Source organism: Dioscorea cayenensis, chromosome 4 (assembly GCF_009730915.1).
Source record: "Dioscorea cayenensis subsp. rotundata cultivar TDr96_F1 chromosome 4, TDr96_F1_v2_PseudoChromosome.rev07_lg8_w22 25.fasta, whole genome shotgun sequence".
NCBI classification, from domain to species: domain Eukaryota; kingdom Viridiplantae; phylum Streptophyta; class Magnoliopsida; order Dioscoreales; family Dioscoreaceae; genus Dioscorea; species Dioscorea cayenensis.
The window spans coordinates 5,203,320-5,230,014 of record NC_052474.1 but is presented as its reverse complement, the minus strand read 5'-3'; the positions used below and the strand labels follow the sequence as shown (position 1 = coordinate 5,230,014).

At 33.4% G+C, this 26,695-nt stretch overlaps 6 protein-coding genes and 1 long non-coding RNA gene across 11 annotated transcripts; all 7 read right to left on the bottom strand.

Annotated features, from left to right (window-relative positions):
* Nucleotides 1-147: 147 nt before the first annotated feature.
* LOC120258010 lies at nt 148-1,097 on the bottom strand. Its single transcript, XM_039265346.1, has 5 exons — nt 1,050-1,097; nt 819-923; nt 657-728; nt 401-553; nt 148-304 (listed from the first exon to the last, which is right to left on the bottom strand). The coding sequence occupies exons 1-5, from the start codon at nt 1,067-1,069 to the stop codon at nt 217-219; spliced, it is 438 nt and encodes a 145-aa protein (XP_039121280.1). The 5' UTR covers nt 1,070-1,097; the 3' UTR covers nt 148-216.
* Nucleotides 1,098-1,132: 35 nt separating this feature from the next.
* LOC120258429 lies at nt 1,133-1,526 on the bottom strand. Its single transcript, XR_005535998.1, has 3 exons — nt 1,454-1,526; nt 1,262-1,322; nt 1,133-1,164 (listed from the first exon to the last, which is right to left on the bottom strand). It is a non-coding gene; the product is annotated as an uncharacterized LOC120258429 (long non-coding RNA).
* Nucleotides 1,527-4,633: 3,107 nt separating this feature from the next.
* On the bottom strand, nt 4,634-6,162 carry LOC120258592 (protein tesmin/TSO1-like CXC 4). The gene is made up of 7 exons (XM_039266052.1): nt 6,112-6,162; nt 5,657-6,009; nt 5,528-5,581; nt 5,261-5,448; nt 5,111-5,183; nt 4,908-4,982; nt 4,634-4,799 (listed from the first exon to the last, which is right to left on the bottom strand). Exons 1-7 carry the CDS (start codon nt 6,160-6,162, stop codon nt 4,634-4,636), a joined length of 960 nt encoding a protein of 319 aa, XP_039121986.1.
* A 1,933-nt stretch (nt 6,163-8,095) lies between these two features.
* On the bottom strand, nt 8,096-10,154 carry LOC120258591 (protein tesmin/TSO1-like CXC 5). Its single transcript, XM_039266051.1, has 9 exons — nt 10,116-10,154; nt 9,675-10,024; nt 9,522-9,593; nt 9,205-9,427; nt 9,054-9,117; nt 8,848-8,962; nt 8,650-8,757; nt 8,500-8,571; nt 8,096-8,327 (listed from the first exon to the last, which is right to left on the bottom strand). The coding sequence occupies exons 1-9, from the start codon at nt 10,152-10,154 to the stop codon at nt 8,258-8,260; spliced, it is 1,113 nt and encodes a 370-aa protein (XP_039121985.1). The 3' UTR covers nt 8,096-8,257.
* A 1,144-nt stretch (nt 10,155-11,298) lies between these two features.
* On the bottom strand, nt 11,299-13,409 carry LOC120258179 (monothiol glutaredoxin-S15, mitochondrial). Its single transcript, XM_039265533.1, has 7 exons — nt 13,260-13,409; nt 12,964-13,045; nt 12,704-12,838; nt 12,481-12,580; nt 12,289-12,355; nt 11,616-11,694; nt 11,299-11,528 (listed from the first exon to the last, which is right to left on the bottom strand). Exons 2-7 carry the CDS (start codon nt 13,033-13,035, stop codon nt 11,472-11,474), a joined length of 510 nt encoding a protein of 169 aa, XP_039121467.1. The 5' UTR covers nt 13,036-13,045; nt 13,260-13,409; the 3' UTR covers nt 11,299-11,471.
* Nucleotides 13,410-14,520: 1,111 nt separating this feature from the next.
* LOC120258966 lies at nt 14,521-17,423 on the bottom strand. Of its 5 annotated transcripts, none has more exons than XM_039266459.1 (3): nt 17,235-17,423; nt 15,045-16,127; nt 14,521-14,969 (listed from the first exon to the last, which is right to left on the bottom strand). In XM_039266459.1, the coding sequence occupies exon 2, from the start codon at nt 16,053-16,055 to the stop codon at nt 15,135-15,137; it is 921 nt and encodes a 306-aa protein (XP_039122393.1). In that variant the 5' UTR covers nt 16,056-16,127; nt 17,235-17,423; the 3' UTR covers nt 14,521-14,969; nt 15,045-15,134. The 5 variants fall into 5 exon arrangements, with proteins under 5 accessions (XP_039122393.1, XP_039122391.1, XP_039122395.1 ...); XM_039266457.1 differs by having other exon boundaries at nt 17,258-17,423; XM_039266461.1 differs by having other exon boundaries at nt 15,045-16,119; nt 17,258-17,423.
* An 871-nt stretch (nt 17,424-18,294) lies between these two features.
* LOC120259544 lies at nt 18,295-23,254 on the bottom strand. Its single transcript, XM_039267170.1, has 8 exons — nt 20,904-23,254; nt 20,715-20,819; nt 20,449-20,601; nt 20,113-20,276; nt 19,593-19,740; nt 19,139-19,261; nt 18,958-19,045; nt 18,295-18,846 (listed from the first exon to the last, which is right to left on the bottom strand). Exons 1-8 carry the CDS (start codon nt 22,956-22,958, stop codon nt 18,680-18,682), a joined length of 3,003 nt encoding a protein of 1,000 aa, XP_039123104.1. The 5' UTR covers nt 22,959-23,254; the 3' UTR covers nt 18,295-18,679.
* Between the last annotated feature and the right edge of the window lie 3,441 nt (nt 23,255-26,695).

Genomic DNA, 26,695 nt, shown 5'->3' with positions numbered 1-26,695 from the left:
AGAAACCAACGGTATTTTTTTTTTTTTTGAAATAAAACCAACGGTATAATAATAATAATAATAATAATAATAATAATAATAATAATAATAACAACTAAACTTCGTTCATTGTCTTTTTTCCATAGATGTAAACTCAATGGTCCTCACTAAGCATTTGAATTATCCAAAACCTAGTCCAGGTTCGGTACAGGTGACTGAAATGAGGGCCACCCTATATTACTGTTGCTGTTGTTGGTGTTGTTGTTGTTGTTGTTGTTGTTGTTGATGGCACTTGATGCTGTTGTTGTCTGAGGGAGCAGTTAAGCTGTGCAAATAAATAAATATAATAAAATAAAGATTTAAATTCTGAAGATAAAATGATCATGAAAAAGTGTAACATGTATAAGAGATCTATTCTTACTAATTGGGTACGTTTCCTGGAAATGGAGTGAGGTTCTGAGTGTTCAGAATTTCATTAGCTTGCACTCTCACTGGCAGCGTATCATGTTCTCTTTCATTGCTCTCACTTCTTAATGCACCATTGCTGCTGTTGTTGAACACAGAAGCACTCAAACTGAGTAGAAACAAAAGAATCAGACAAATATCTCCATTTCTGTAGATTAAAAAGAGAAAAAGAAAAAACTTCCAATGGTCATGAATTGATCAGATGCTCTTACTTTATGGCTCCCGGTACACCTTGCGCCATTCTAGCATAAACTAGTTGACCGTTAATAGAAGGAAGATATAAGCTATAGAAAAACAAGAAAAGAAAGATCAGATAAAGTTATTAATTTTTTTGTTTAAGATAATAAAATTTCATAACTCTTGTATATATATACTTTGGGGGTTGTGGTGTATTGCCATGGAGAAGGAGCAGATGCTGAGATACTCGAAATGTTTCCAACTTTGCGCGCGGAGAAGCATAACTCATTTGCTGATTCTCACTGTTTCCCATACTTTGCAGGTTACGTTGTAGTAGATTGAGTAATTACAAGAAGACTGTTTAAACTCTCACTAACATAAAAGAATTGCAATACTTATGCCTATGGAAATACAGGCAACATACTTACTTTGGGTTTTGTGTTGCCATTTGTACCGGCTGTTGTCCAGCCTGCAGATGTTGTCTGACCGGCGCATTTGCTAACATATGATCCTCTTCTGCTTCAGTTTTCACTTCTGAAGGTACTATAATTTCTCCATATGAACATCAGTTATGGAGTTAATTAGAAAAGGCTGTTGATATAAAACATGTGGATATTAATTTTCTGAATTTTGTTATTACCTTTTGCTCCACGAGGGTTATTACAGTCTTGACATTCACAATTCAAGCAGCCAACACCAGCCTTCATAGTAAAAATGTGAAAAATTAATGATAACCAAGTTGAAAAAGAAAAAAAAAAAAAACAGAAAAACTTAATTAATCATACAAGGAATTATCAATATATATGTACTAGCTAGTGCATATATGACTAACCTGTAAACAAACACAGTATGCTTTTGAACATTGAGACTTCTTGCATTTGCATCCATTTCTATGCATTGCTGGTCCTTGCACCGTATGCAAATTTCCCTGTAAACTCATATGTGTTTATCTAATATTATTATTTTTTAAATATAACTGTAGATAATGTGATTTGAGCCATTGCAGTAATTAGCAAGCGGTTAAGATATTTGATTTTTATACAGGAGGTTGAAGGTTCAACACTCTCCATGCATGGCTGATGTGTAATAATAAAAAACATATATGTTATGTCTTATAACAACCATAGTAACTTGATTTGTAAACATTTATTAATATATATTATAACAATTATCAACAAAATAAATGTTCATAAATTGATTGTGAAGCAGTAGTGCTTTTAAAAGAAGCAGTAGTGCCATTACCATGTCATCTCTAACAGTTCTATTTTCTCCTTGGATAACTTTAGGCAAAAATGCATTCGGATTGTGAGCCTTTATTGTATTTACGGTGGCAAGCACTTCATCTATATATTGATCAGTATTTCTGCAATCTGTGCATTTGCAATCTTTGCAGCGTTCTTGCCTTTTAAAGCACTCACAGTAACTGATGAAATACAAATGAAAAGATTAAAATACTAAAGCACAACTTCAAGCAAATATGAAGTCTAGAAATTACACAGAAAGATACTCAACAGTTTCAAGCATTTTGTCTTCTTGCAAGTGCAACATTCTTTTTTACTATCTGGTGTGTTCTTTTCTGGCTTTTGGTTTAATCTAGAGATTAAAAAGAGATATAAGTAAATAAATTAATTAAGAATAAACATACACGTAAAAACGTATTAAACACCAACCTATTGCTTATATCTTCACTGTTGCTACCGTTCATAAAGTTTTCTCTGTCACCGCCATTGTTTCCGTCAACCTTAAATCAAAAAGGTTAAGATTTTTTTTTAATAAATTAAATTAATTAAGATAACAACAATACAACACAAAATTCTAAAAGACAAACAACAAAAGAACAGATACTGGGAGTTCACTAAATTTTGGAGAACGTTAAAAAAGAAAAACAAACTAAAAGTAAATAACATAATAATAAAAAATAAAAAATAACAAAAAGTTATTTGTGTGAATCAGATAGACTTTCAGTTTATGGTAGTATTTTTAGCTTTTTCCTTTTTTATGATAATATAAATAAACGACGACATTAATTAAAGCATAGATTTTGATTAAATCACGCCAATAGAAGAGTGATAATCTCATTAACTTTAATACTAAAATCAAGTGGAACTCTCATCTAAAAACATAATCGAGAATATATATATATATATATATATATATAAAGTGACTTATTCATATTAATTATTTTTAAAACTAAAAAAAAACATAAAAACAACAACAATAACGCACAGTTTGATTTTTCTCTCGAATAATATCACCATCTTAAACTAATTTTATATTTAATTATTATCAGGTAAAATAGTTTAGTTTAAAAAACATTAATCACATTAAAAAAATTCACTAGTTAAATGAAAAGAAATTGGAGTACCAGTTCACTCCCTGCGGTCTGCTGCGTCATCTTGGTTATCTTAATACTTTTTTTTTAAGAAAAAATAGAAAAGTTTCTCAATATATATATATATATATATATAAAATTCATAAGCACAGGACATGGATAAAAAGATCCATTCTTGTGGTCTTCTTTGAATTTTTAAATTAAGATTCAAAGATATTTAATTAATTAGATAATTACTCAAAGATTAATTATCTTATCCTCTTGTCGGCACAATGATCTAGTCATGATTTCCCGAATTGATCTCCACAATATTATTTTGTCCAAAATTTTCCATCTCAAGATATATATTGATATATTTTTTTTTTATTACCTGCGTTCTGTTTTGAATTTTAAACTAATATTTAAAAAATAAATAAATCACAAATTTAAAAAAAAATTCAGATAACAATTACAAGCCAACAAAATAAAACTACTTAGAAAAATAATCGAGATAAAATAAAAGATAAAAACTAAATTATAGTGTGTGTGTGTGTGTGTGTGTGGGGGGTTCTTATAGTGTGGAAATAAGGGGCTTAGGTAGTATAACAGGAGAGAGAGTATCCACTGATCTTACTTTTAAATTTAACCATATGGTTGCATTAATCTGGACAATTAGCATTGACTTTTTTATAGAATAACAAAAACATAAGAAGATGACATGCAAAATAAAATGCAGTTATTACTTTCATCCTTCCAACAAAGCCCTATTCTCAGAAGATACAATTGTATAAATCCCAAATATTTAAAGGATTAGATAGTAATTCAAATAATTATCTTATCTTTTTTTACCAATTAGTTCCACTGTTTTCTTGACGTTGAATATTATTAGGTTCATAAAATTAAGTTTAAGTTAAGCGTTAGAATATGCTAAGATTTAACATAACTGTTGAAGGATATAAAAAAACAATTTCAATATGTCTAAAAGAAATTGTCATTTCTGAATACTATTTATAATAAATAAAATTTTAAAACCACTTGATATTAATTCTAAGCTTCATAAAAAAAATTAAGAGTTTTCTCCCCGTAATTTTTTAATTGAATATGATTTATTCTTTTTTATATATATAAAATATATATATATATATATCTCGTAATCACAAGGGGTGTTTTTTTCCTTGAGAGCATGCATGGTTCTTAGCGCCCTTTGATAATTCAACCAAACTTGGCTATATATCTGTACGTACCCATTTTTGTTCTTAGATAAAATCTGTGTTTTATCTACATTTAAAATAGAGAAAAAAAAAAATAAAAACAGAAAAAAGAAAAGTAACAACAACAAGAAAAACAACGACGACAAACTAAATTTTGTTCAGTCTCTTGTTTCCAAAAATGTACAACCAATTATGGTCTCCATGAAGCACTTGAAACATATATAGTCTGCTAATTGCGGTGATGAGGAATTATCCAGAACTTGTTTCAGTGAGGTGATTCAGATGAAGGCCACTCTTTATTATTATTGTTGTTGTTGTTATTGTTATTGTTGTTGTTGCTGCATCTGCTGCTGTTGTTGTTGTTTTTGCTTGAGAGAGTTAAAAATCTGTGCAAAAACAAAGAAATTAAAATTTTAACAAAGATCTAAATTAATTCTGAAGACTAAATGATCCTAAAGAAATGTAACATGAATATGAAGGAGATCTATTCTTACAAATTGGGTACGTTTTCTGCATACGGAGTGAATGGCTGAGCGTTCAGAGTTGCAATAGCATGCAATTCCACTGGCAGTGTACCATAGTTTGTTTCAATGCTCTCATTCATCAATGTGAAACTTCTCCAGCTATTGTTGTTGTTGAACTGGGAATCATGGAAACTGAGTAGAAACAAAAGAATCTTCAGACAAAAATCTCCATTGATCTGGTAGATTAAATGAAAAATTCAAATTGTCATGAATATGGTGGATATGAGATGATGTTCTTACTTTGAGTGTCCCTGTAAACCTTGCATCATCCTAATATCATAACCTTGTCCACTGTTGATAGGAGGATGATATGAACTATGAAAAAACAAGAAAAGAAAAATCAGATGAAGTTATTAAATTTTTAAGATAATAAAATTTCATGATTTGTATACTTTGTATAATTCTCTAATTAATATTGTGCCTATGGAAATACAGGAACATACTTGTTCACCGGCACATCTACTTGCATATTATCCTGTTCTGCTTGAGTCTTCACTTCTGAAGAAACTATAATACCTGCATATGCACACCAATTCTGGAGTTAGAAAATGCTGTTGATATGCTTCAAAGATCTTGATAACTTATACAATTACAGGAGTTCTTGCAAGTGCATCCTTTCTTATGTTGCTCTGCAAAATTCTTGGAATCAAATACAATTGGATTTTTTTCCAGCAACTCCTTGTGGAGAGCAGCTACCTCATGTTCATTGTCAACAGTATTTTCACAGTTTGAGCATTCACAATTTAGACAATATAGTTGGCTTGCAAAACATTCACAGTATCTGTTAAACAGTAAAGAACATAAGAAATATAATCAAAACAGGTCAAGACACAAAAGACATTTAAGTAATAAACACTCACAGACTCAAGCAACTTTGTTTTTCACAACTGTTATCCTTGGAACCTTGCTTCTTCCTGTATAGTAATAGTTACATTAGAAAATTAATAATCATAATGATAAAATGTGAAGTGAAAGCAAGATGCACTCACCCTTGTCTTCTTGATTCAACAAGATCATCATTTCTTGGATTTTCAGATTTAGGCTCTGATATTGGAATTTGATAAAATCTATACCCACTTTGTGACACATTTGTTGGAGAACTACCCCAACCATGAATCAAATTACTTATATTGCTTGTGGGATTGATTTTTCTAAAGCTTGACGCCATTTGCATGTCTTGTGTGAAATTTGATCCGAGCTGATGGCCTGAGTATATCTCTTGATTGACATCAACATCAAAACCAAGATGAGTAGGTAGAAATCTGAACTTTTTCTGTGGCTGTGAGGGTCCATCCAAATCAGCAGGAACTGATCTTTTTCCCAGCTTGTCACCTCTATCATCCTATCAAATCAAGAAACAAACTTAATTTCAACATGATACTGTTCCATGCATTAAGAAAAAAAAAAAAAAAGAGTTAGTAAAAGAACAGAGGTAAATGCTTACTTGGTTGTTCTTGTTGTTGTTCTTGTTGTTGGGGTTGTTCGGGTCATTCATGGTGTGTTTTTGGTTTCTCGTCTGTGATCTGCTTGCAGAGTTATGTGAGCATGAAGAAGGACGTCCAATTTAAGTCAAGCTTATATATCTCAGGGTATATATAGCGGATTACTCTGTTTTTACACTAATGTCCACGTTATCTATATGATAAACTAGGGGTGGCAAAAATTCGGGTCCGGACAAAACCGGGTTCAGACAACTACTAATATAAATAGAAAAACTTGTGTCCGAACCCGGCCGATTTTGAAATCCGGACAAACTTAGCATGTCCAAACCCGGGTTTATTTTAAAACCGGGTTGTCCGGGATGTCCAAATTGTCTCGAATTCTATAACTCTATTTTTAAAGTTCGCTCAAATATTAAATTATACAAAAAAATAATTTAATTCACATTAAATGCAAAAACATCAATAATCCAAAACTCAACTCAAATTATAGAAAAAAATCTAAGTCTTAATAGAAAAAACAATATATGTTTAAAGTTTTTTTAGAAGAATAAGCCCTTTAAAACAAATGGGACCCAAGGTTGTGAGCTTTTTAAAGTTTTAGGGGTTAAAAAGTAGCGATTGTCCAGATTTCTATATCCGGGACTCGACCCGGGATTTAAATCCGGACAACTGAGCCCATGTCCGGACCCGTACGCGTTACTAGAAACCTTATGTCCAAACCCTTTTTATTCCGGGCCGGACAAAACCGGGCCGGCGGGTCCGGACAGATTATTGCCACCCCTATGATAAACTAGCAGATGGGCGGGGTATTATGGGAATTTACCCGGCTAGAAATTATATATTGAAAGAAAAAAAAACAGTTACTAGGTGCTGCACAGAACCACAGGTCCGCAACTAGTACACTCTAGTATTGGCTTTATGAAAACTATAGTCACTAGGATGTATAAATTTATATATATATTTATAAAAGATTCACAATGAAAACATTATATATAATACACACACTAAATTCTCTGTAAGATAATACTTTTGAGACCCAAAAAAAAAAATTATTTTATAAAAATTATTTATTTATCAATAAATGTATAATTTATTAATTTATCAATAAATATTTATTAATTTTAAGAGTCTATGCACACATAAATAATAACTTGTGGAGAAACTTTCTGTATTTTTTAATCAAAATTTAAAAATAAGAAATGAGTTCAAAAATTTTATAAGAATTTAAAAAATCATAACCAAGTTCTACATTCACATAACAATAATAATAATAATAATAATAATAAAATTTTGGAAATGACTATGAGCATAGTTTAACTATTGTATATAAATCATAAGCATATTTCGAATATAGTTTTCAATTTAATGGCTAAAAGATGAAGTGTAACGCAAAATTTTAAGTATATTTGAATGTAAATACAAGTAGTAAAATAGTATATATTTTTTTTCAATGTATTAAATGAACTATTAATTTATATTTTCATTATGCCCTAAAGAGTTTTGAAAAAATTATCATCTTATACATTTACAAAAATTATTAATTTAACTCATTCACCCAAATTGGGACTAAAAAAAATCATTTAATTCAGGTTGTTAATTTATCTAATATTTATTTATTAAGATTTTACTGTATATTTATAATATAGGGTGTCACTGTCACAATAACCAATCGATTAAGACATTTAACCCTTATTTTATTTTTGTTTTGAATTTTTAAAAATCCGAATGTTGCAACACCTTTTTTTCCCCTTTTTCTTAATAATATTTTTATTTAAAAATACCCGTCTGTAAAATCAAATGAAAAACCAACCCTCTGACATTACTAAATTAAAATAATAATAAAAAATAAAAGACAAATTATATTAGAGAGACTAATTGAGGAATTAAACTTATAAAAACCACAATTTCAATATACAGAAAAAAAAAAAATCTAATTTTCAAGTACTACTCATCATAAATAAAATTACAAAACCAACATATCCCATAATAATGATAATACTAATAACAATAATAACTAAACTTCATTCATTCTGTTTTTCCTGGTCTTCACTAAGAAATTGAAACATTGTCAGATTGTTGAGGTGATGAGGAATCATCCAGTCTCAGTTCGGTTAGTGACTGAGAATTTGACATGGAGACCACCCTGTATTACTGCTGCTGCTGCTGCTGCTGCTGCTGCTGCTGCTGCTGTTGTTGTTGTTTTGAGGGAGCATTTATGCTGTACAAAAAACAAAGAAATTTTTTTTCAAAGATCTAAATTTTTCTGAAGATTAAATGATCCTGAAGAAATTTTACATGTATAGGCGATCTATGTTGTTGTTTTAAGGGAGCATTGTAGAAACAAAAGAATTAACAAGCCATGAATATGAATATGAGATATATATTCTTACTTTGAGAATCCCTGTGAACCTTGCATCATTCTGGCAGAATCTACTCTATTGTTGACAGAAGGATGATGTGAACTATGGAAAAACAAGACAAGAAAGATTAGATGAAGTTCTTGATTTTTAAAGATGATAATTTTCATATAACTTGTGTACTTTGAGGGAAAGTGCTGACGCTGAGATGCTAGAAATGTTTCCCACCTTGCAGGCAGAGAAGCATGACGCAATTGATTCTCACTATTTCCCATACTTCCATAGCTGTAGCTTGAGTTACAATTAAAACAACAATTTAAATTTCCGAAGATAAAGAAATTGCTACTCTTGTGCCTATGGAAATACAGGCAACATACTTACTTTGGTGCCGGCTGTTGTTGAGGCAGCGGGTGCAGTCCCACCGGCAAAGTTGCTGTCATATTATCCTGTTCTGCTTGAATGTTCGTTTCTCCAGGTACTGCAATTTCTCCATAATCTGCACATCAGTTTTGAAGTCAGAAAGTGCTGTTATATAATTATGCTTCAAGATATTGATAGCTTATACAGTTACAAGTTTTCCTTATTACCTCTGGCACCACAAGGATTCTTGCAGTTTATGCACCTGCACTTAACGGTACATTTGACATTGTTCTTCAAGAACAAACAATGAATGAAATGTCACAATTAGAAAGACGAATGAAAAGGGAAAGAGAAGAAGAAAAGAAAATAAAAAACTACCGCCTTGCAATCACAATATCCTTTCTCGCAACTGGAGTTCTTGCAAGTGCATCCTTTCCTATGTTCATCTCCAATGATCTTAGGACCAAATGCGGTTGGATTGCTTGCCAACAACACGTTTTGGGCAGCAGTTACCCCATGTTCATTGTCAACAATATTTTCACAGTCTTGGCATTTACAATCTACACTACAATATTGTTTGCTTAAATAACAGTAACAGTATCTGTTAAACAAGAAAGAACATAAGAAATATAACCAAAACAGGTCAAGACATGAAAAACATGATTTGATGCATCATTTAAGTAATAAACACTCACAAATTCAAGCATTTTGTTTTTTTGCAATTGCACCTCTTGCAACCTTTGCCCTTAGGACCTTCAGAATTTTCTCTATACAGTAATAGTTAGATTGTAAAAATTAAAGTGAGAAAAAGATAACCCAAATGTGAAGTGAAAGCAAGATGCCTGCACCTTTGTCTGCTGGATTCACCACCATTATTACTGCTTGGATTTTCTGAATTTTTTATGAAACCAAAGTTAGACCCTGATCCTGAAAACTGAGATAATCCAAGTGCCTGTTGTCGCACATGTGACGGATAAACCGAACCGTGAAGCAAATTATTATTTCTTGTGAGATTGTTTTGTGAAACTTTTAATTTTGGTCCAAGCTGATGGTCTGAGTATCTTTGTTGATTGATGTTAATACCATAAGGTCCATGACCAAGTTGAATAGGTGGAAATCCAGATGTTTTCTGTTGTTTTGGGAGTTCATCCAAATCAGCAGAAACTGATCTTTTTCTGTGCATGCCACCTCCATCATCCTATCAAGTTAAAAAAAAAAAACCTAAATTTCAACATGTTATTGTTCCAATTAAAAAAAAGGATAGCAAAAGAACAGAGGTAGATGCCTACTTGGCTGTTGTTGTTGTTGAGATTGTTCGGGTGCTCCATAGCTTATGTTTTGAAAAAAAGAGCAACCAAGTAGCTAATTTATTAAGACGAAAAAAAAAAGGTAAAACTAAGCAATTAGCACACAAAGAAACAAAACAAACAAAACAAGGTAAGACTAAAGAAGAAAGCCAGAACTAAAAAGCAGTTGCACAAGCCAGCGAGGTTTTTCAAGATCTTGATGATACAAAGAAAGTTGAGTATCAATAAAACTTCTGCTTCTGTTTTTGCTATTCTTTTGTGATCTGCCTGTGAATTTATGTATGCAGGCTGAGGGACATCCAATTTTTGCGATCTAATTCCGATTTGTAGTTCGGATAAATTTAAAATTCTACAGGCACTCAAGCTTATCTCAGAGTAAATATGGGATTACTCTGATTTTTAAACAAAAGTTCACATTATTTATATCATAAAATTAGCAAAAGGGCGGGAATTACAGGTGATTAATCGAGTAAAATAATAATTAATTAATTAAAAAAAGAACCCACCAACGAGCAGGTCCTGTGCATAACCGCAAGTATCCGCGTTGCCACCGGTTTACAAATTAAAAACTATAGTTACTAATATTATATATATTTATATATAATATTTATAAAAATATCACAATTAAAACATTGTAAAATTAACTTATACACTACGAAATAGAAAAAAGATCCAATTCTTTTATGTGTTTATCTGCAAACAGATTATCTTAATAAAATTAAGATACACAAATAAATCTATATAAATATATATATATATATATATATATATATATATATATATATATATATATATATATATATATATATATATTTATAATTGGATATGCATGCAATGTATATCAGTAAGTTTCTGCAAATCAATCTAATTTAAAAATTTACTAAAATTCCTCAGCATCATCAATTTGAATGTTTGTGAAAATTTTAATATTGGTGTTGACCTGCCGGTACAAGTTAACTAGCCTGAAAGTTGTACAAGAAATACAAGACGAGTCCACTCCATGCAAATCACAAGGATGATAAACAAGGTAACAGAAAAAAAAAAATATGAAGATTCCGCATTGAGACATTAAATTTGAAAATTTTCTCTTGACACAAATTGAATTGTCTGATTTAAAATACTACATCACCAAAAATAACAAGACAAGAGGCAGAAGACCAATGGCTACAAATACGTTGACTTACAAAGTTAAAAATATTGAAATCAAGGAAGTTCATAATGTTATTATCTTCAGTGATAACATCCCAGTAGTTTATTTTGCGAAAAAAACATCTATGATAATCATATTCATAAAACAAAGTGATGTCAATCAGATGTAACTAATAGGATTGTGTCTCACTACTCTTTTCCCTTGTTGTCTACGTTGTCCTGGAGCAACAGCTTGAGCTCACCATCCTGCCAATAAAACAAAACCACAAATTTCAGCAAGATAAATAAAATTGAGTGAGCTTAGTCTGCACTCTGCAATGAATTGGGATTGACCTGATGCATTTTAAGGACGATATCAGATCCACCGATAAACTCCCCCTTGATAAATATTTGTGGAAACGTTGGCCAATTGCTACAGAAATAGACAATAAAACTTCACATATCGCTAGAAGAAGTGTGAAGAGTTAACAAACATTGGTTCAAATGTTGATTGTAGCTGATGCAATTGAAGCTTGAATCAAATAGCATTTACAGCAATTCTATTATCATGTAAAGTCCTAGTCATTGCTGTCTAAAGTGAAGCACTGAACTAAGGAAGGACAATATCACAAATAGATCATTGCAACACCACACTAACAATGCAAAAGAGCTTGAAAATCTTAACTTAAAAACAGTTGGGCTCAAAAGAGGTTAAAAAGTTTGTTTGAGACATTAACAAAGATTTTATGGATTCAATACACAGAAATTATGTCAAACTAAATAAACATTTCCATTACTGACATAGACAAAAGAAGATAGAACTCAGTATGGGCATGTCCTAATTGATTGTCAGCCACAGAACTCAATTCATACCTTACGGATCAAACAATATTTTTGGACATATATCGCAGGTAAGGATTAGCAAAATTAGTCCGAAACAAAAATGAGAACGCACTTTATGACAATAACTGAATGCAATAATAAGAATAACAAGAACTTCCTTGAAGCAGATTAAGAATTCACGCACGTGAAGGATTTTACAGCATCTTTGATCTCAGAACCTTCCAAAATATTTCTTGAGGTGATTGGAACCCCTGCAATGGCAATTTTGGGAAAAATTTAGAACACAAAATAATTTTCTTGAAACCACACAAACACCACAGTTAACTTGAAGAATATCCATAAACATTAGTAGTAGGCATATCAAACAGTGATTTACCATATTGTTGCAGGACCTTCACTGCCAATGCACTGAACCCGCAGCGAGGAGCATCAGGATGACCTTTCATGTAAATCATGACAGGGTTTTCCTTAACATCCTACAACAAAATAAACCATAGAGCACTAACTACCATAGAACAACATCAATAAATAACCATAGAGACCATGGAACGACACCAATTTAGCACATTTCTAACATAAAAAGAGAAGAAGAAGAAAACCTGTTGAACAAGATCAACCAGAGAAGTCCCAGAACTCTGAAGATTATCAGTGGGCCTGAAATCCTCATGAGTATCAGAATCACCACTTATCCTAGTTGTATAATCCAGGCCTCGACAAAGAACAGCTCCAGATGACTACTCCCAAGATTAAGGCAATCACAGAGAAGCATTAAGCAATCAAACAAAAATCTTTAAAATCATGTCTGACGATGAAGGGAATTAGAAAAACTGGAGAATTAGATGAAAGAAATAATTTTTACCTTGAAGTTGAACGAAGGGGCAGCAGACCTAAGAATGTTCTTCAACATCACGCCAGACAATGATCTAGCCATGCTTTACAGACTGCAAAGAGACAATTAATGATCCAATCAAGCCTATGTGCATCACAATATAACAGAAAAGTTATTAAAAATCCAAGCTTTGATCCGTCTAGTGGAAAAGGAAAAGGGATTTGTAAACACAAATCATCAGGAAACTAGCTTGGATTGGCCATTTCAGCAATCGAAATAGAGAAAAGTAGAAGATAAACAGGGGTGAGGGAGGAGGCGGTGCATACGGGAACAGAGAGGAAGGGCCTTTCGTTCGTCCGGTCGCGGGGGCGGAGCAAAATCCGAGTTTGGGTTGCGGCGCAAGCGCACACACTATTGTGGCTTGGATCGCGTATGTTTCTTGAGGGAGAGAGAATTAAAAAATAAAAATAATAATAATAAATCACTCCAATTAATTATAAAGAAAGAGAATAAAATTCTCTCTAAGCTTTTTTTTTAATTTTTAAATATTTTAGAGTTGCTGTTATCAAACCCTGTGTTGGTATCTGATGTTTGTGTCTTACTAAAAAACAAATTTAAATCTCAATTTATAAAGAAAAAAAAAATTATTTTTATAATTATGTGAGCAGCCTGATGTATGTCTTGTCCACGTTTGTTAAATATATATATATATATATATATATATAATAGAGTTTTAATATTAAGAATTTCTTTTTTTTTTTGTAATTTTTAAATATTTAAAGATCGTGAGATTAGTCTCGATTGCTTCCGGAAGCTCTGAAATTTTTATTATTGAGGTTATTTGTTAAGATTAATTGATGGTAGAATTCGTGGTATTTTTAATACAAATATGTGTGAAGCAGGCATGAAGCATGAAATTGATCAGTTTTGGTGTTTCATTGAGCATTAAAATTATGTTTACTTCTTTCTTGTTTGAAGAAATAGAGTACGTCTCAATACGAATATTGTTGCTTTCGCTGACGGAGGGAGGGTTTTACGAACTCAACATTTATTTCTATATTTCTACAGCGTCATACATGCAAAAGTTGAATTTTTTAAGAACATCTGAACATACCACATCAAAAAAAATTATATTGTTTTCTAAGCATCAGAGCAAATGATATCAAAAATAAAATTCAAAAATCACTTGCATACCCCATCTTTTCAGTAACAACACAATCTTATCACCAAAATGTTTCCTAATCAAACAAAATCTAAATATTTTTCTAGAAACTTACCCCGAAGCAAAGTAGAAAAAATGATCAAATACTATTCTTGGAAATTTTAAACCAACACGGCAACACCAAACTTGTCTTCCAAAGTGACAAACACTAAAATGGAAATGAAAATGAAAAACGATACTGCTAGCATCAACCAAATCTTAACATAAAATAATAAAAATATTATTATTGGTAGTAGAGTAAGCGATGGATGAGGAAAGTTAGGAAACCCAGCGCAGTCACCACACAGTAGAGAAAACACAACATTGACACCATATCAGAAGATACCGAAACAATAATTGATCTTTCAATCAACATAGGCACAAGCATCACAGAAATTGCATGCAGAAAAACTAAGCATACTTATAGTCCCACAGAAATTCCAGCAGATGCATCAACAGGTCACAGGCACACAAAGGATCAAATAACAGAGGAAGAGAATATCATTTCTAGAGCTGCAAAGTTCATTGCCAGTAGCTCTGAATAATCAACAAAGCTGAACATGATTTGCTACTAAATTTATAATTCATCCCCCTTTGTATCAAACTAAGATGGACAAACTGTTGGACCATAATATTCCCATTTTCACCCACACACCCCCCACATCACCAAAAACACAAATGAAATATTTGCACGAGCCAAGCTATGTGAAGTTCAAGCAAATGAATCTAACATTCTTGTGCACTCAGCACGATGCAATGGCTACCATTCTCTTTCTCTCCCCTGCATGCTGAAAATACATGCATTGCCTGCAGTACGGAAAGTGACCTCCCTCAACTGCAAATAAGGCAAATAAACAATATATTAAAAAATAACAGTGTGCTCAAGACACTATCAGAGAAAGGGACTCGCCTTAATTACAATCCAGGGACTTGCAAACTCCAACCAGCTCTATGTTGCTGCATGAACAGAACCAGAACTATTGGAGGAGATGCTAACTGATCATAACACCTCATCCTCATCATCTGACATCCTCAACTGCCGACGGGGCCTTCCCTGGCCTCTTGATGGTGCAGAGACTTCTTCAGATCTGCCATCATCACCATCATCAGAATCGTTGCTTATAGTTGATGATGGGCCACTATAGGTCAGCTGCTCAGGTTGATGGCGGGGGGATCGATGGTTTTCTGCACCTGAATGTTGGCGAACACGCAACACAAAATAGACAGCAACTGACGGAAAGGTGAACAAATTCTCCTCATATTCATCATCTCTTTCAACAGTCCCTCTTTGACCCACCGCAGTCATCAGTGTGCTGAGCAAGTCCCCAAAATCACGCTGTTGTTCCATTCTCCTCCAATCACGTTCCCTTGCTGGATCAACAACTGATGGACGCACAGAAGGGTGATCCCTTCTTGCATGCTTCCTCAAATCTCCATAGGCACCAGAAAAATCACACGTCTCCATGGAGCAGCTGCGGGACTTTGCATTCATGTAATAGCGGGCAGGCTCATTGACTGTCCAACCACTAACAAATCCACGACACAAGGGACATGAGAGTTCAGTCGGAAGCTGCTCTTTGTGGTTATCCTGAGTTGTGCAGGAGGACGCAAAGGCCTTACGGAACTGATCAAGGCAGTTAGAATGGCGATAGCTTGTATCACACATGAATGGACGACAACCTTTATCATGGGAAGAGCACAGAAGGAGAACTGCATTGTGGGGATGCTCCATGCACACCGGGCACCTAACCTCCTCCCACTCTTTAATGTCCTTGGCTGCGGCTGTTCTTGATGGAGATCTAGGTGGATTCCTAGAAGAGGAAGGACGATGTTTTGGGCAATTAGATGAGCTACTTGGGAAAGGGGATCCGCGAGAACGACGTTCAAAGGACACAGAACGGGCTTTTCTTTCCTTCGGCATAGTACTAAATTCAGTACAATCTCACTAACTCTGAACTTTAACTTCTAAAGTGAACTACCGAACACTGAACAGCTATACAACAAATAAATAAATCAGCCAAGACAAACACAACCCTAACCCGAAGTAACAATTATCAGATAATAATAACCAATAATCATTGATCCCAATATGCACACTAACATTGAAACAAGTGAACTGCTTGTCAGTGATAAGAGCAAACATAAAAAGATTTGAAGTTATTTAAATTACCTTTTTCATATACATTTAAAAAAAAAAATTAACCCAAAGATATGTCTAAGGCCAGCTAGTAAAACTAATCAAAAACAAATATCCATAAACAGTATTGAAACTTCACAATATAACCAAAGTATATAACAGCATGGATTTCATATTATGGCAGGTTTCCCTACGTACATAACATAGCAAGCGCTAAACTCTACACAATATCAAACCAAAACTTCAAAAGGCATGCCCAAGGCACAACAAAGCCCAAATATAACAAGATACTAGAAATGAAAATCTAGTTCAGAACCATCTCATGCACCCAAATCACTATAAGACCTCATCACATCTCATCTCTGATTTTAAACCAGTATAAAGAACATAAATGAGAGTCTGAAAATCAATTTTTGCTCCTAATAAAACAATCGCAAGGAACACATCAAGACAAATAGCTCTATGTGATGCAAACTCAAAGCAAACACATGGTTATCACATCGATCCCCAGCTAAAGAGAATAAAATTACAAGATTGAACACACTAATGACAAACTTGTCATAGAGCTCGCGATCCAATTTAGTCAGCTTCCTAGTCAAACAGCATAATAACTAAAAAAGAAGGCATCCGCTGACGAGATGACCCTAACTTACACAAAAAAATAATAATAAACAAAATTATGAACTAAATCAAAGCAAAACCAAACGAAACAATCAGATCTACAACGCAATAATACGTAATTCTCGAAAACAACGCAGCAGGACTAATCCCCGACGAACAAACCCTAAATCGAGGAATCTTCGATTCTCACAGAGACAAAGAACAGCACAAATTAGTCATCAAATCAAAAGCAATGGCAAGACTCAAAGCTATAATATTTCCCCCAAAACACAACAGATCAAGCACGAATCGCGATCAAAAAGAAAGAAAAAAAAAAAAAACAGGGAAGCAGGAGAGATTTACTGTAAAGGATCAGAGATCCAAACCTACGCTGTAGATATGTACACCCGATTCCTCTCCTTCTGAGCAGGGATTGTGATCCCGTAGCCCCGTTGAGATAAAGGAGAATCGAAACCCTAATCTCTCGTTGGGAGAGAGAGAAAGAGGATGCGAACGAGAAGGTGCGGCTGCGGCTGAATTTAATAATTTAGGTATATAAAAAAATAATTATTTTATAAGGCGTGATAAAATGATGACGTGGACGGCTGGGGTACTTCTAAGTTCTAACTCGTCGTTGAGGTCTTTCAAAAATCGAACGGCGTTCTATGTCGGCTAAGTTTCTTGGACTCTTGTTACCATATCCCGAGGTAGAGATTGATTGTTATTCACCGTTGGATCTATGAAGACCCAAATCTGAACGTGATAATTAGTCGGTGGAACAAGCCCACCAAAGAAATAACCCCGAAAGTAGCCCACGTTTGTTAGAGCCTTGTTAATCAAGTTGGAGAGGACTTTTTTATATATAAAAATAGATAAGTCAGTCAATGGCAAGACTATGGTAAAATTTCTGGGTGAATAATACTATTAAAGACTGTATATATTATAAATACAATATAAATACTGTAACAATAATTTTATCTACACCGTAATGAAAGGCTGTCATTTCTTTTTTCTCCAAAATTATATGGTAAAAAAATTATTAACATTTAAGTATATATGATATGACTCTTTGTAGTGTTTAGTAAAAATAAAATAAATATTAGTAAATAAACTAAGAAGGAATGAAAAACAGAAGGGGCGTTTAGTTGCCAGGAGTGAATTAGGATGATGCACGTGTTCCAAAAGCTTGGGGATTTTGGAAGTTAGAGAGGAACTTATTAATTAAAATAATATGGGTAATATATTTAAGGAGTAAATATGAGCCGTTTATAAGTGAAACTTGTTTTAAACGTTCATGCTTCATGGGATGCTTTTTGATACCTATAGGAACCGACCAACAAAAAGAACCCTATGAAGCAATGCAATCAAAATATGGTATCACTGTCTGCAAAGCATGTTTATCAAGATCCATGAGTGGAAAATGTTCTCATTTATTATTGTACCAAAGTAAGAATTCACACTTATTACAGAAGCACAAGGAAATGACCACATTCTGTGAATACTTTTCCTTGAAACTTAGTTATGATTTAACTGGAAACAAGCCAACCTTGAAGTCTTCTTCAAACAACAGCATTGTATTTCCACTTTCCCCCACCATCCCATATGTGTAACTTGTGATCTCCAGAGACAACATTATTTGCCACAGTATACGGCAAAGCAAGTCAGTTAAGCTCAGGTAACACCCGATTGCCGATTGGATTAGATTGTGTTTACAACCAAAACCTTTAGTGTACAATCTTGCTTATTCTATGGAGGGGTTAATAACAACACCTCACATGATCTTTTTTTTTTTCCTTGTATAAACTGTCCTATTTTATGTTCAGAGAAGCAGCAATGGCACGCAATTCCTTGGATACTTCCGAGAAAGCTGGCCTTGAAGAAGGATCAGATGACCAGCATCTCTCCATCAATGATCTCCAGACAGGATCACACCAGCTAGGAATCTCTGGTCGTAGATCTCCCTTGATAATGCCAGCTGAAAGAATTCACAGATCAAGAACATCTAAGTGGGTCATGCATAAGTTGTGCAAGGATTTTCTTGCTCATATATTTAAGAAATTGAAGGAATTACTGGAAAAAAAAAAACCTATAATATCCTCAGAACGCATATTCTCATAAGGTTCTTCACTGGTTAAAAGTTCCCACATGACAATTCCAAATGAGTATACATCGACCTATTGAAAAGACGCGATTTGGTGTCAGACATACGATAAAGATTGCAAGTCAGGAAATTAGACAAAGTTTAATTATAGAAAAAAATTAAGCACCTTGTCTGTAACCATGTTGCTTTTTCCATTTATCAGCTCCGGCGCCATCCAAGGAATAGTCCCTCGAACCCCACCAGATACTAATGTCCTCTGCTTGACCTTTGACAAGCCTAAATCGCCAATCTGAACACAAAGAAGGGTTTGGTTATTCATAAAGGACATCCTAATTACTGAAGTGATAACCAAGAGTTTAGTATCAGGATCATGCACTAAGTAAAGCCTGACCCATAGGCACCAAATCTTCCAACAACAAGGTTCTATTTATTTTTATAACCCTCATCACAAATATTTCAAAAAACTTATTCCGAGTTCAACCAAAACTTCCAAATTCTAGATTATATGAAGGGATCATAGACTTCAGCTGTCACACACATCGCAAAGGATAAGCAAGCAGAAGCACACAACTTAATGCAAAATATATAGAAAAATACAAGAACAAACACTGCTTATCTACCTTGCAAATTGGTCGTTGAGGATCCTTCATATTTACCAAGAAATTGTGTGACTTCAGATCAAAGTGAACAATATTTTTCTCATGAAGATATTCCATACCAATTGCTGCATCCATGGCTATAATCACCCTCTTACGACGGTCAATAGTTCTGCAAATGATAATTGCATCAGTTAGAGAGTAAAAGGTAATGACAACAAACAAATTAATGAATATGAATCAGTTTGCACTAAGTTGGATTTATGGAAGCAATACGTTGAGCCCCATGACATGGATGTAGTAGAGAAGAATGGAAGTCTCAGACAATGTACGACAATAATTATTTATCATTTAAAAAAAGTTGCTTATCCATTTTTACAGAAGAATAATGATTGAAGATGGCTTATAGTAAAGGTGTAATTTACAGAATTCTACCATCAACAAACACTGCAAATATGGAGAACAGCTATACCTGTTTTTCACCTTAAATGACTTTTCTCAAGAATCAGAAGTAGGAGTAGGAGTAAAAGTTAATGGAGAATACCTGTCTTTCCTTTGCAGAACTTGCTTCAGAGAACCATTCACCATGTACTCTGTGACCGTAGCCAAATTTGTCACAGGTCCATCTGAAACCACTCCATAGAGTGCCACCACATTTGGATGGTGAAGTTGGCCAAGCAAGCGAGCTTCCTTCCAAAAATCAGAGACCTAACAAAATTGTTGCAAAAGTTCACGAGAAATTACTGGTTAACAGTCACATATCAGTCCATGATGATGGCTCACTCGGCCTTGGAAGTAAAAGGATGAATTTATCCATGGCAAAACAAGAAATAATTTGTAATAGCTTACAGTGAGGAAGAAAAAAAGAACAAAAAATTACCAAGCGATCCTCCCCAGATTCACCTCCATTGAAGCAACTTGGCCTCAAACCCTTAATAGCAACATCGGAGCCCTTCCATTTTCCATAGAAGACAGCTCCATAGTTGCCTGAGCCCAGTTCTCTTATTTCTTCCAGATCAGAACTTTGGATTGCCTGCAAGATGAGTATGAAGTAAATGTAAAGAATTTTAACAACAAAGGATTGCTTAAACAACCTGAAAACATTTGGTAAATAGATTGATTCATTGAGACTTTGATGATGTTCACCTGAAGTTCTTGAGTAATTAGATGTGAATAACAAATTGCAGGAAACCCAGAGGCAGTTTCTCCGTCATCTTTCAAGCCATTGCTTCTTGTTCCAATTGCACTAGCCTGAGAAAACAAAAGAAAAATCAATCTCCAACCACATGAAACAAATGTAACTATCAATCGTAAAGAAAGATAAAATGGGATTACATTTTCCTGCAAATTTGAAGAGTTTATCAATGTTTCCGGGTTCTTCCCACCACCAGAAAGCAATTTCTCAGTACCCAGAGATATGTCCATTGAAATATTTGGTGATTGCAGCACTTCCTTATGTAAACTAAACTCCAAAGCATCCTCAGAGGGATATGTAGCCTTTGGAATATTACCATCAATCCCTCCAGAAGAGTCAGGAATGACTAGTGTGCTTTTCAGGGAAATATTCTCCATACTACCGCCTTCACTTTGATGTAACCTTGATCTATGTTTTGGAAGCGAAGAAATCCCACAAAGATCAGGTTCGGGCAGCCTACTGCTAATGAGAGAAGAATCGGCAATTGCTGGACAAACTTTGGCCAACGAGGATAAGGACAGGTATTGTATGGAAACATCTAAAGGAGACTCAACGCAACTACTTCGACTGTTCGATGTTCCAACAGCTTCGCATAGGTGATCCAACAGAGCAGTAAGGCCAGATTCAGGAAATCTCTCAATATTTCTTGAATTTGCATCAATTTTATCGATATCATCCCTTGGGGTATCACATGACAAGTCAAGAGTAGAGGATACTGCATGCATAATTCCTCTTGGTGGTGATTCCACAAAGGTACATTCCTCAGCACTTAAAGCATATGAAGTGCAACCATTTTTTATGGCAAGATGCTTGCTTTCATTACCCTGAGTAGGCAACTGCATGGTGGCACTTAAAGAACAATGAGTTGAGTGCATTTCACAGTTATGAAGGAACATGGAATCCTCTCCGGTGATTGATGCGCCTAAATCACTGACAGAATGTTCACAAAGCAAGCAGGAACCAACAGACTGTGACACAGACTTCTCATTATAGCACTGGTCTCCGCATACAATACCTGGATGACTGGCCAGACTTCTCTCTTCAAACGGCTGCGGACCCTGATGCCCAAATACAGAGAACTGATTCTGATGTGATCTCCCCTGCCCAAGCTTTGATATGTTCGATCTTGGCCGGAGCCCAGTATAGTGTTTAACAGCACAAATCCTGCTGCCATCATATGATTGTTGCATCCCAGAATCACTCAGGACGCTCAAATATCCACGAGCATCAGATGCGCCCCCACGATGGTATCTGATATCACTACTCCCACCAAATTTATGACTTTTAGTCCTGCCCTGAGGACTGTTTGACGTCCTGCAATGTCCACCAGAGAACTTGGATGGCAAAACCTTCTTATTCACTACGCCACTGATGAAAGCAGGTTGGTCAATGAAAGTCCCTCTCGTCCTGTGATTCCAAGGAATCATATTCTCTCTGTTCCTGTTTCTAAGCGACGAGCACTGATTGTATTCAACGCTGACGTTGCTGGAAAGCCCAGCAACCCCCAAAGATACATCTTTCCTAAAGGCCCTCCTTCGAGACTCACTACGCACACCAGGATTCCCTGAAGCCAAGCAAAAGCCAGAATAACCGAGGTATGGATTCGCATTCCCATGGGGAGCTGAAATATGGGTCCCCGAAACCCTTGTACCACACAAATCACTAGAATTATGAACTTCACTCGATTTTGTCTTTAAATTCACATTCCCTGATCCCAATTCCTCCTTCAATATCCCATTTTGAATATGATCATCATGCCCTAATTGCGAACAGAATCCAGTAGTAGCAGCGTACCCGTAGAGAGACGATGTCGCATAGTAAATGAAAACCCTAAGCCGAGAGACCTTACCCATCGTAGCGAGCCGATCGTGATCCTCCACCATCCGGCGAACATCCTCATCAGTCTCAATCAAGATCAGCCTAGGCGGGGCTTCCTCTGGTCTAAGAGAAGGCGGCTTAGGCAGCTGGTAGAAGAGGGAGAAGTTGCCATTACCACTGAAATCGGAAATCCTCCATAGAATTTTTGATAAATTGATACCACGTCGGTCGACGGAGATGATGCGAGTCTCGCCGCCAACGAACCGGAGTTCGCCAGATGGATGGCGAGGCGCAAAAGAACCCCCAAGGCTACAAAGGAGTTTGAGCTTCTGCTGCAATGGAGGCTTCTTCAGTCGAGGAGGACCTGGGCCTTTCATGGCGGAAACCAGAGAGAGAGAGAGAGAGAGAGAAGAAGAAGAAGAAGAAGAAGAAGAAGAGGAAGAGAAAGGATGAATCTCGTGAGCAAACGAGAAAGAAAGCGAGGTAGGGAGCTACTTCTGTTGATATTTATAGGGTTGGAATCTAATGACAAAAATCCACTTTTAACCTTATCCTTTTCTATATTAACGAGAATACCCTTCTTAGGAACTTTGAAGAATCGTGGCCGTTCATTAACGATGGCCCGATTTCAGATCTTGATGATCAAATCTTCAGGTGTACTTCTATGGTTAGATTCGATCACGTTGGACTCACGTGACGCTGGTTATTGTTTTAAGTACTAATTTTAATATTTTAATGAAGTTATATAATTTGTTAACCTGGTGGTCTGTGTTTTATTATGCTTAATTCATTAAATTCATTAATATTAATCAACTGTGGGTATTTTGAACAGAATTTTTTTTGAAAATATATGTTTTAAAGAGAAATAATAACAATTTAATTAGTTTACCACTTTTTTCAAAAAATATAAATATAAATACAGATATCTCTGTTTTTTTTTAATAACAACATATATCTATTTTGTGTTGGATAATGATTAAATTATTAATATGGCTTACTTTAAAACATATTTTATAAAAGCTCAACTAATTAATATTAATAATGAAATCATAATTAATAACCGTTTCTAGATATATTTTTTTTAAAAGTATTTTTTATTTAAAAATATTCATATTTGATTAATTTAACCAATGCCTTTTACATGATTAAATTATTTGAGGCTATAGAAAATTATATTTTATATTTTTGACTTTTGGTTTATATATTTTTTAAAATAAAAAAATAAAATTGCAATAGGAAAATAGTAATTTATTTCTCACAATTCAAATGTCAAAGGTTCCGGAGATTGAAAATTCACAGTTTGCCCATATTTATTAAAAAAATGTAAAACTAAAAAGTTTTGTTTCTAACTAATTAATTTTTTTCCCGACTTATTTTATGTGAATTTGAATTAAAAAAAACGTATTTACAATATAGGGGACAAGCTTCCGAAGAAGCTTGTGAAGCCAATGCATCCCATAAACATAAATTGACACGTCTCTAGACTCTCTACCAATACTAATTCTGTTAATCAATTATTTGTTTAATGATATGTATAAATATAAAAAGAATAAAAAGAGTATGAGGGGCAAAACTGGTATTTGAATGTAGATATTCATGATACATTTCATGGCGGATATTCTTGTAATGCTGTCAAGCCGTGACAACTAAAAAAACCTTTTTTCAATGTGTTTATTATGTTATTATTCACGTCAATGAAAAATATACATATGAATTTGGATACTTACTTGACATGCTTGCATGCTGTATTCTTATAAAATAAAATAAAACAAAAAAGGGGAAGGAAAATATCAAACAAGTAATGGAATGGATTGAGAAATTTTGGTTGTTTAGAAAAATAGATTCCTGTGAGAATTTACATGTTTTTTTTATAAATCAAAATTTTTTTTTAATTATACAAGTTTTCAAATGTTTTAAAATCAATTGACTGCTACAAGTTTTTATTTGTGTTTGAGTTGTAATTTGTTTGATTCAAATGTTAAAAAAAATGGAAAAATTATAATTTTATTAAAAGAAAGCAAGTGGTATAGAAAAAACTATAAACAAACCAAATGAGAAAAACAGTGATAAAATAGGAGAATAAATATTTGGAACAAATCCATTAAAGGTGGATAGACTAAAGTTAAAACACGAAGAACAAATAGAAAAAACACACAAAAAAATATCACCAAATAAAACGGTGATAAGGAAACCAGAAGTTTGCTCTCCTTGGAGGTATAAATGATCACTTTAACGTTTTTGCTAAGTCGGACTTAGGAGTCATGTCATGAGCCATTTTGTTTTTAATACTTCACAGAATTAGATGACTTGATTCAAAAATAGAGAGAAATTTTTTAAATTAATTTTAAAATTAATAAGTATAAAAAAATTAAAATTAAATCTTGATTGAAGTTGCTTTTGGTGGGTCTTAGGAATTAAATGGAATTTAAACCCATTGGTATTAATTAATGATAGCTGAAATTGAAAGGGAAATATAAAGGAAAACTGAGAGAAGTGAAATAAAAATTTAATATAATGAGTTTCTTAATAAAGTCAATAAATTATAATTCACTGAAATAAAAAATATGAGCATCACTCGGGGAACAAGAGCCATTGGCATCTTGCTAAATAACAATGACGTGGAACTGAGAAAATACAAAATATTTTTATAATACATTTGATTTCATTTTTATTATGCCCTCGTTATATATATATATATATATATATGGTATTTTTCTCATTGACATTGAAGCTTCATTCAATGTGGTTTGTTGTGGTTTATTCACTTTATTTAAATAAAAAATATGAGGTTTCGTTTTAGTTAAATTTTAGATCCTTCAAAACTTATGATAGTTGTTTCAACTTTCCTCGTTAGACTATGATAAATGAATATAATCAATTTCAAATATATGGCATCCATAGTGAGTTTTATTATAAATAAAGGTGTCTCATATCTTTTTTAAGTAGAAAAGTATCCAATATCTTTTTAAGTAAAACATGCATACTCAACTCTCTTGCAAGAGAAACAATGGATCACTTTCTCCTTAATTGTTTTTTTTTTGCTTCCCGCATTTAGAAACATTTTTGATAAATTTTCCATCTCGTTAATCTCCCATTTGATCTCAATGAAATTTAAGTCTTACTTGTGAATCATAGTGATTGTAGACTACATAATTTAGGGAATCTATTAATTAGAACTATTTGTTGGAATATTCGGTTAAAACACAATAACCGCATTTCACTTACAAATTTTTTTTTTCTTTTCTTTTCTTTTTACTCTCTTTACTCTTTAATGTTACTTTTGTAAATATGTACCCTATTGTGTCTTGTATTTGTGTTCTCATATATTGGTATGTCCAAGAGATCCCATATATCCTAAAGTTATTGCTTCACTGAAATATAATGTTGAGAACTCCTTACGTTTTCAATTAGGAGACTCAAGTTGAATCTAAAAACATTATCTTCGATGCAGGCCAATATTGAAAGGTAAGATAGTCCACCAACACTAGAAGCTAAAAAAGCAAAGAAAAGCTTTATAACATTGTCATCTTAATTGCACTTTTACAACATTATTCAAAAATAGATATAAATGAGTTAATACTAAAAAAGAATAAAAATAATAACTATTACTCCCTCCAACCTTGTTTTATTTGTTTATTTTACCTAATTCACATTGATTAAGAAAAACAATTTAAGTTAATTGACAATCTAAATTTTATAAAAAATTATATTAACTATCTAAGTTTATTTTTATTTAAAATATGTTTTAAAAAAATATTTAGTTGAATATAATTTATTACAAGTTGTAAAAAAATATATTAAATATAAAGATAAATTTTAATTTTTTTTTAATAATGCACAAATTTTTTAAATTAATAAATAAAACAAAAAAAAACTAAAGTAAAACAAGTAAAAAAAAGACCATTTTTCTCTCTTTGTCAATTCTTAATAATGAGTTATTTATGTGAAATATTTATTTCAAAAATACCGTAAAATCTAGTTTGAAAGTTTATGTAAGATGAAAGCATAGAATGTTATATATATTAAACCTTAAATCTATAGATGTTCCTAAATACTTGCTTGGAAGGAGGTAAATGAAGGTTTTGTAATTAAGTAATTATATGCATGCCCCATA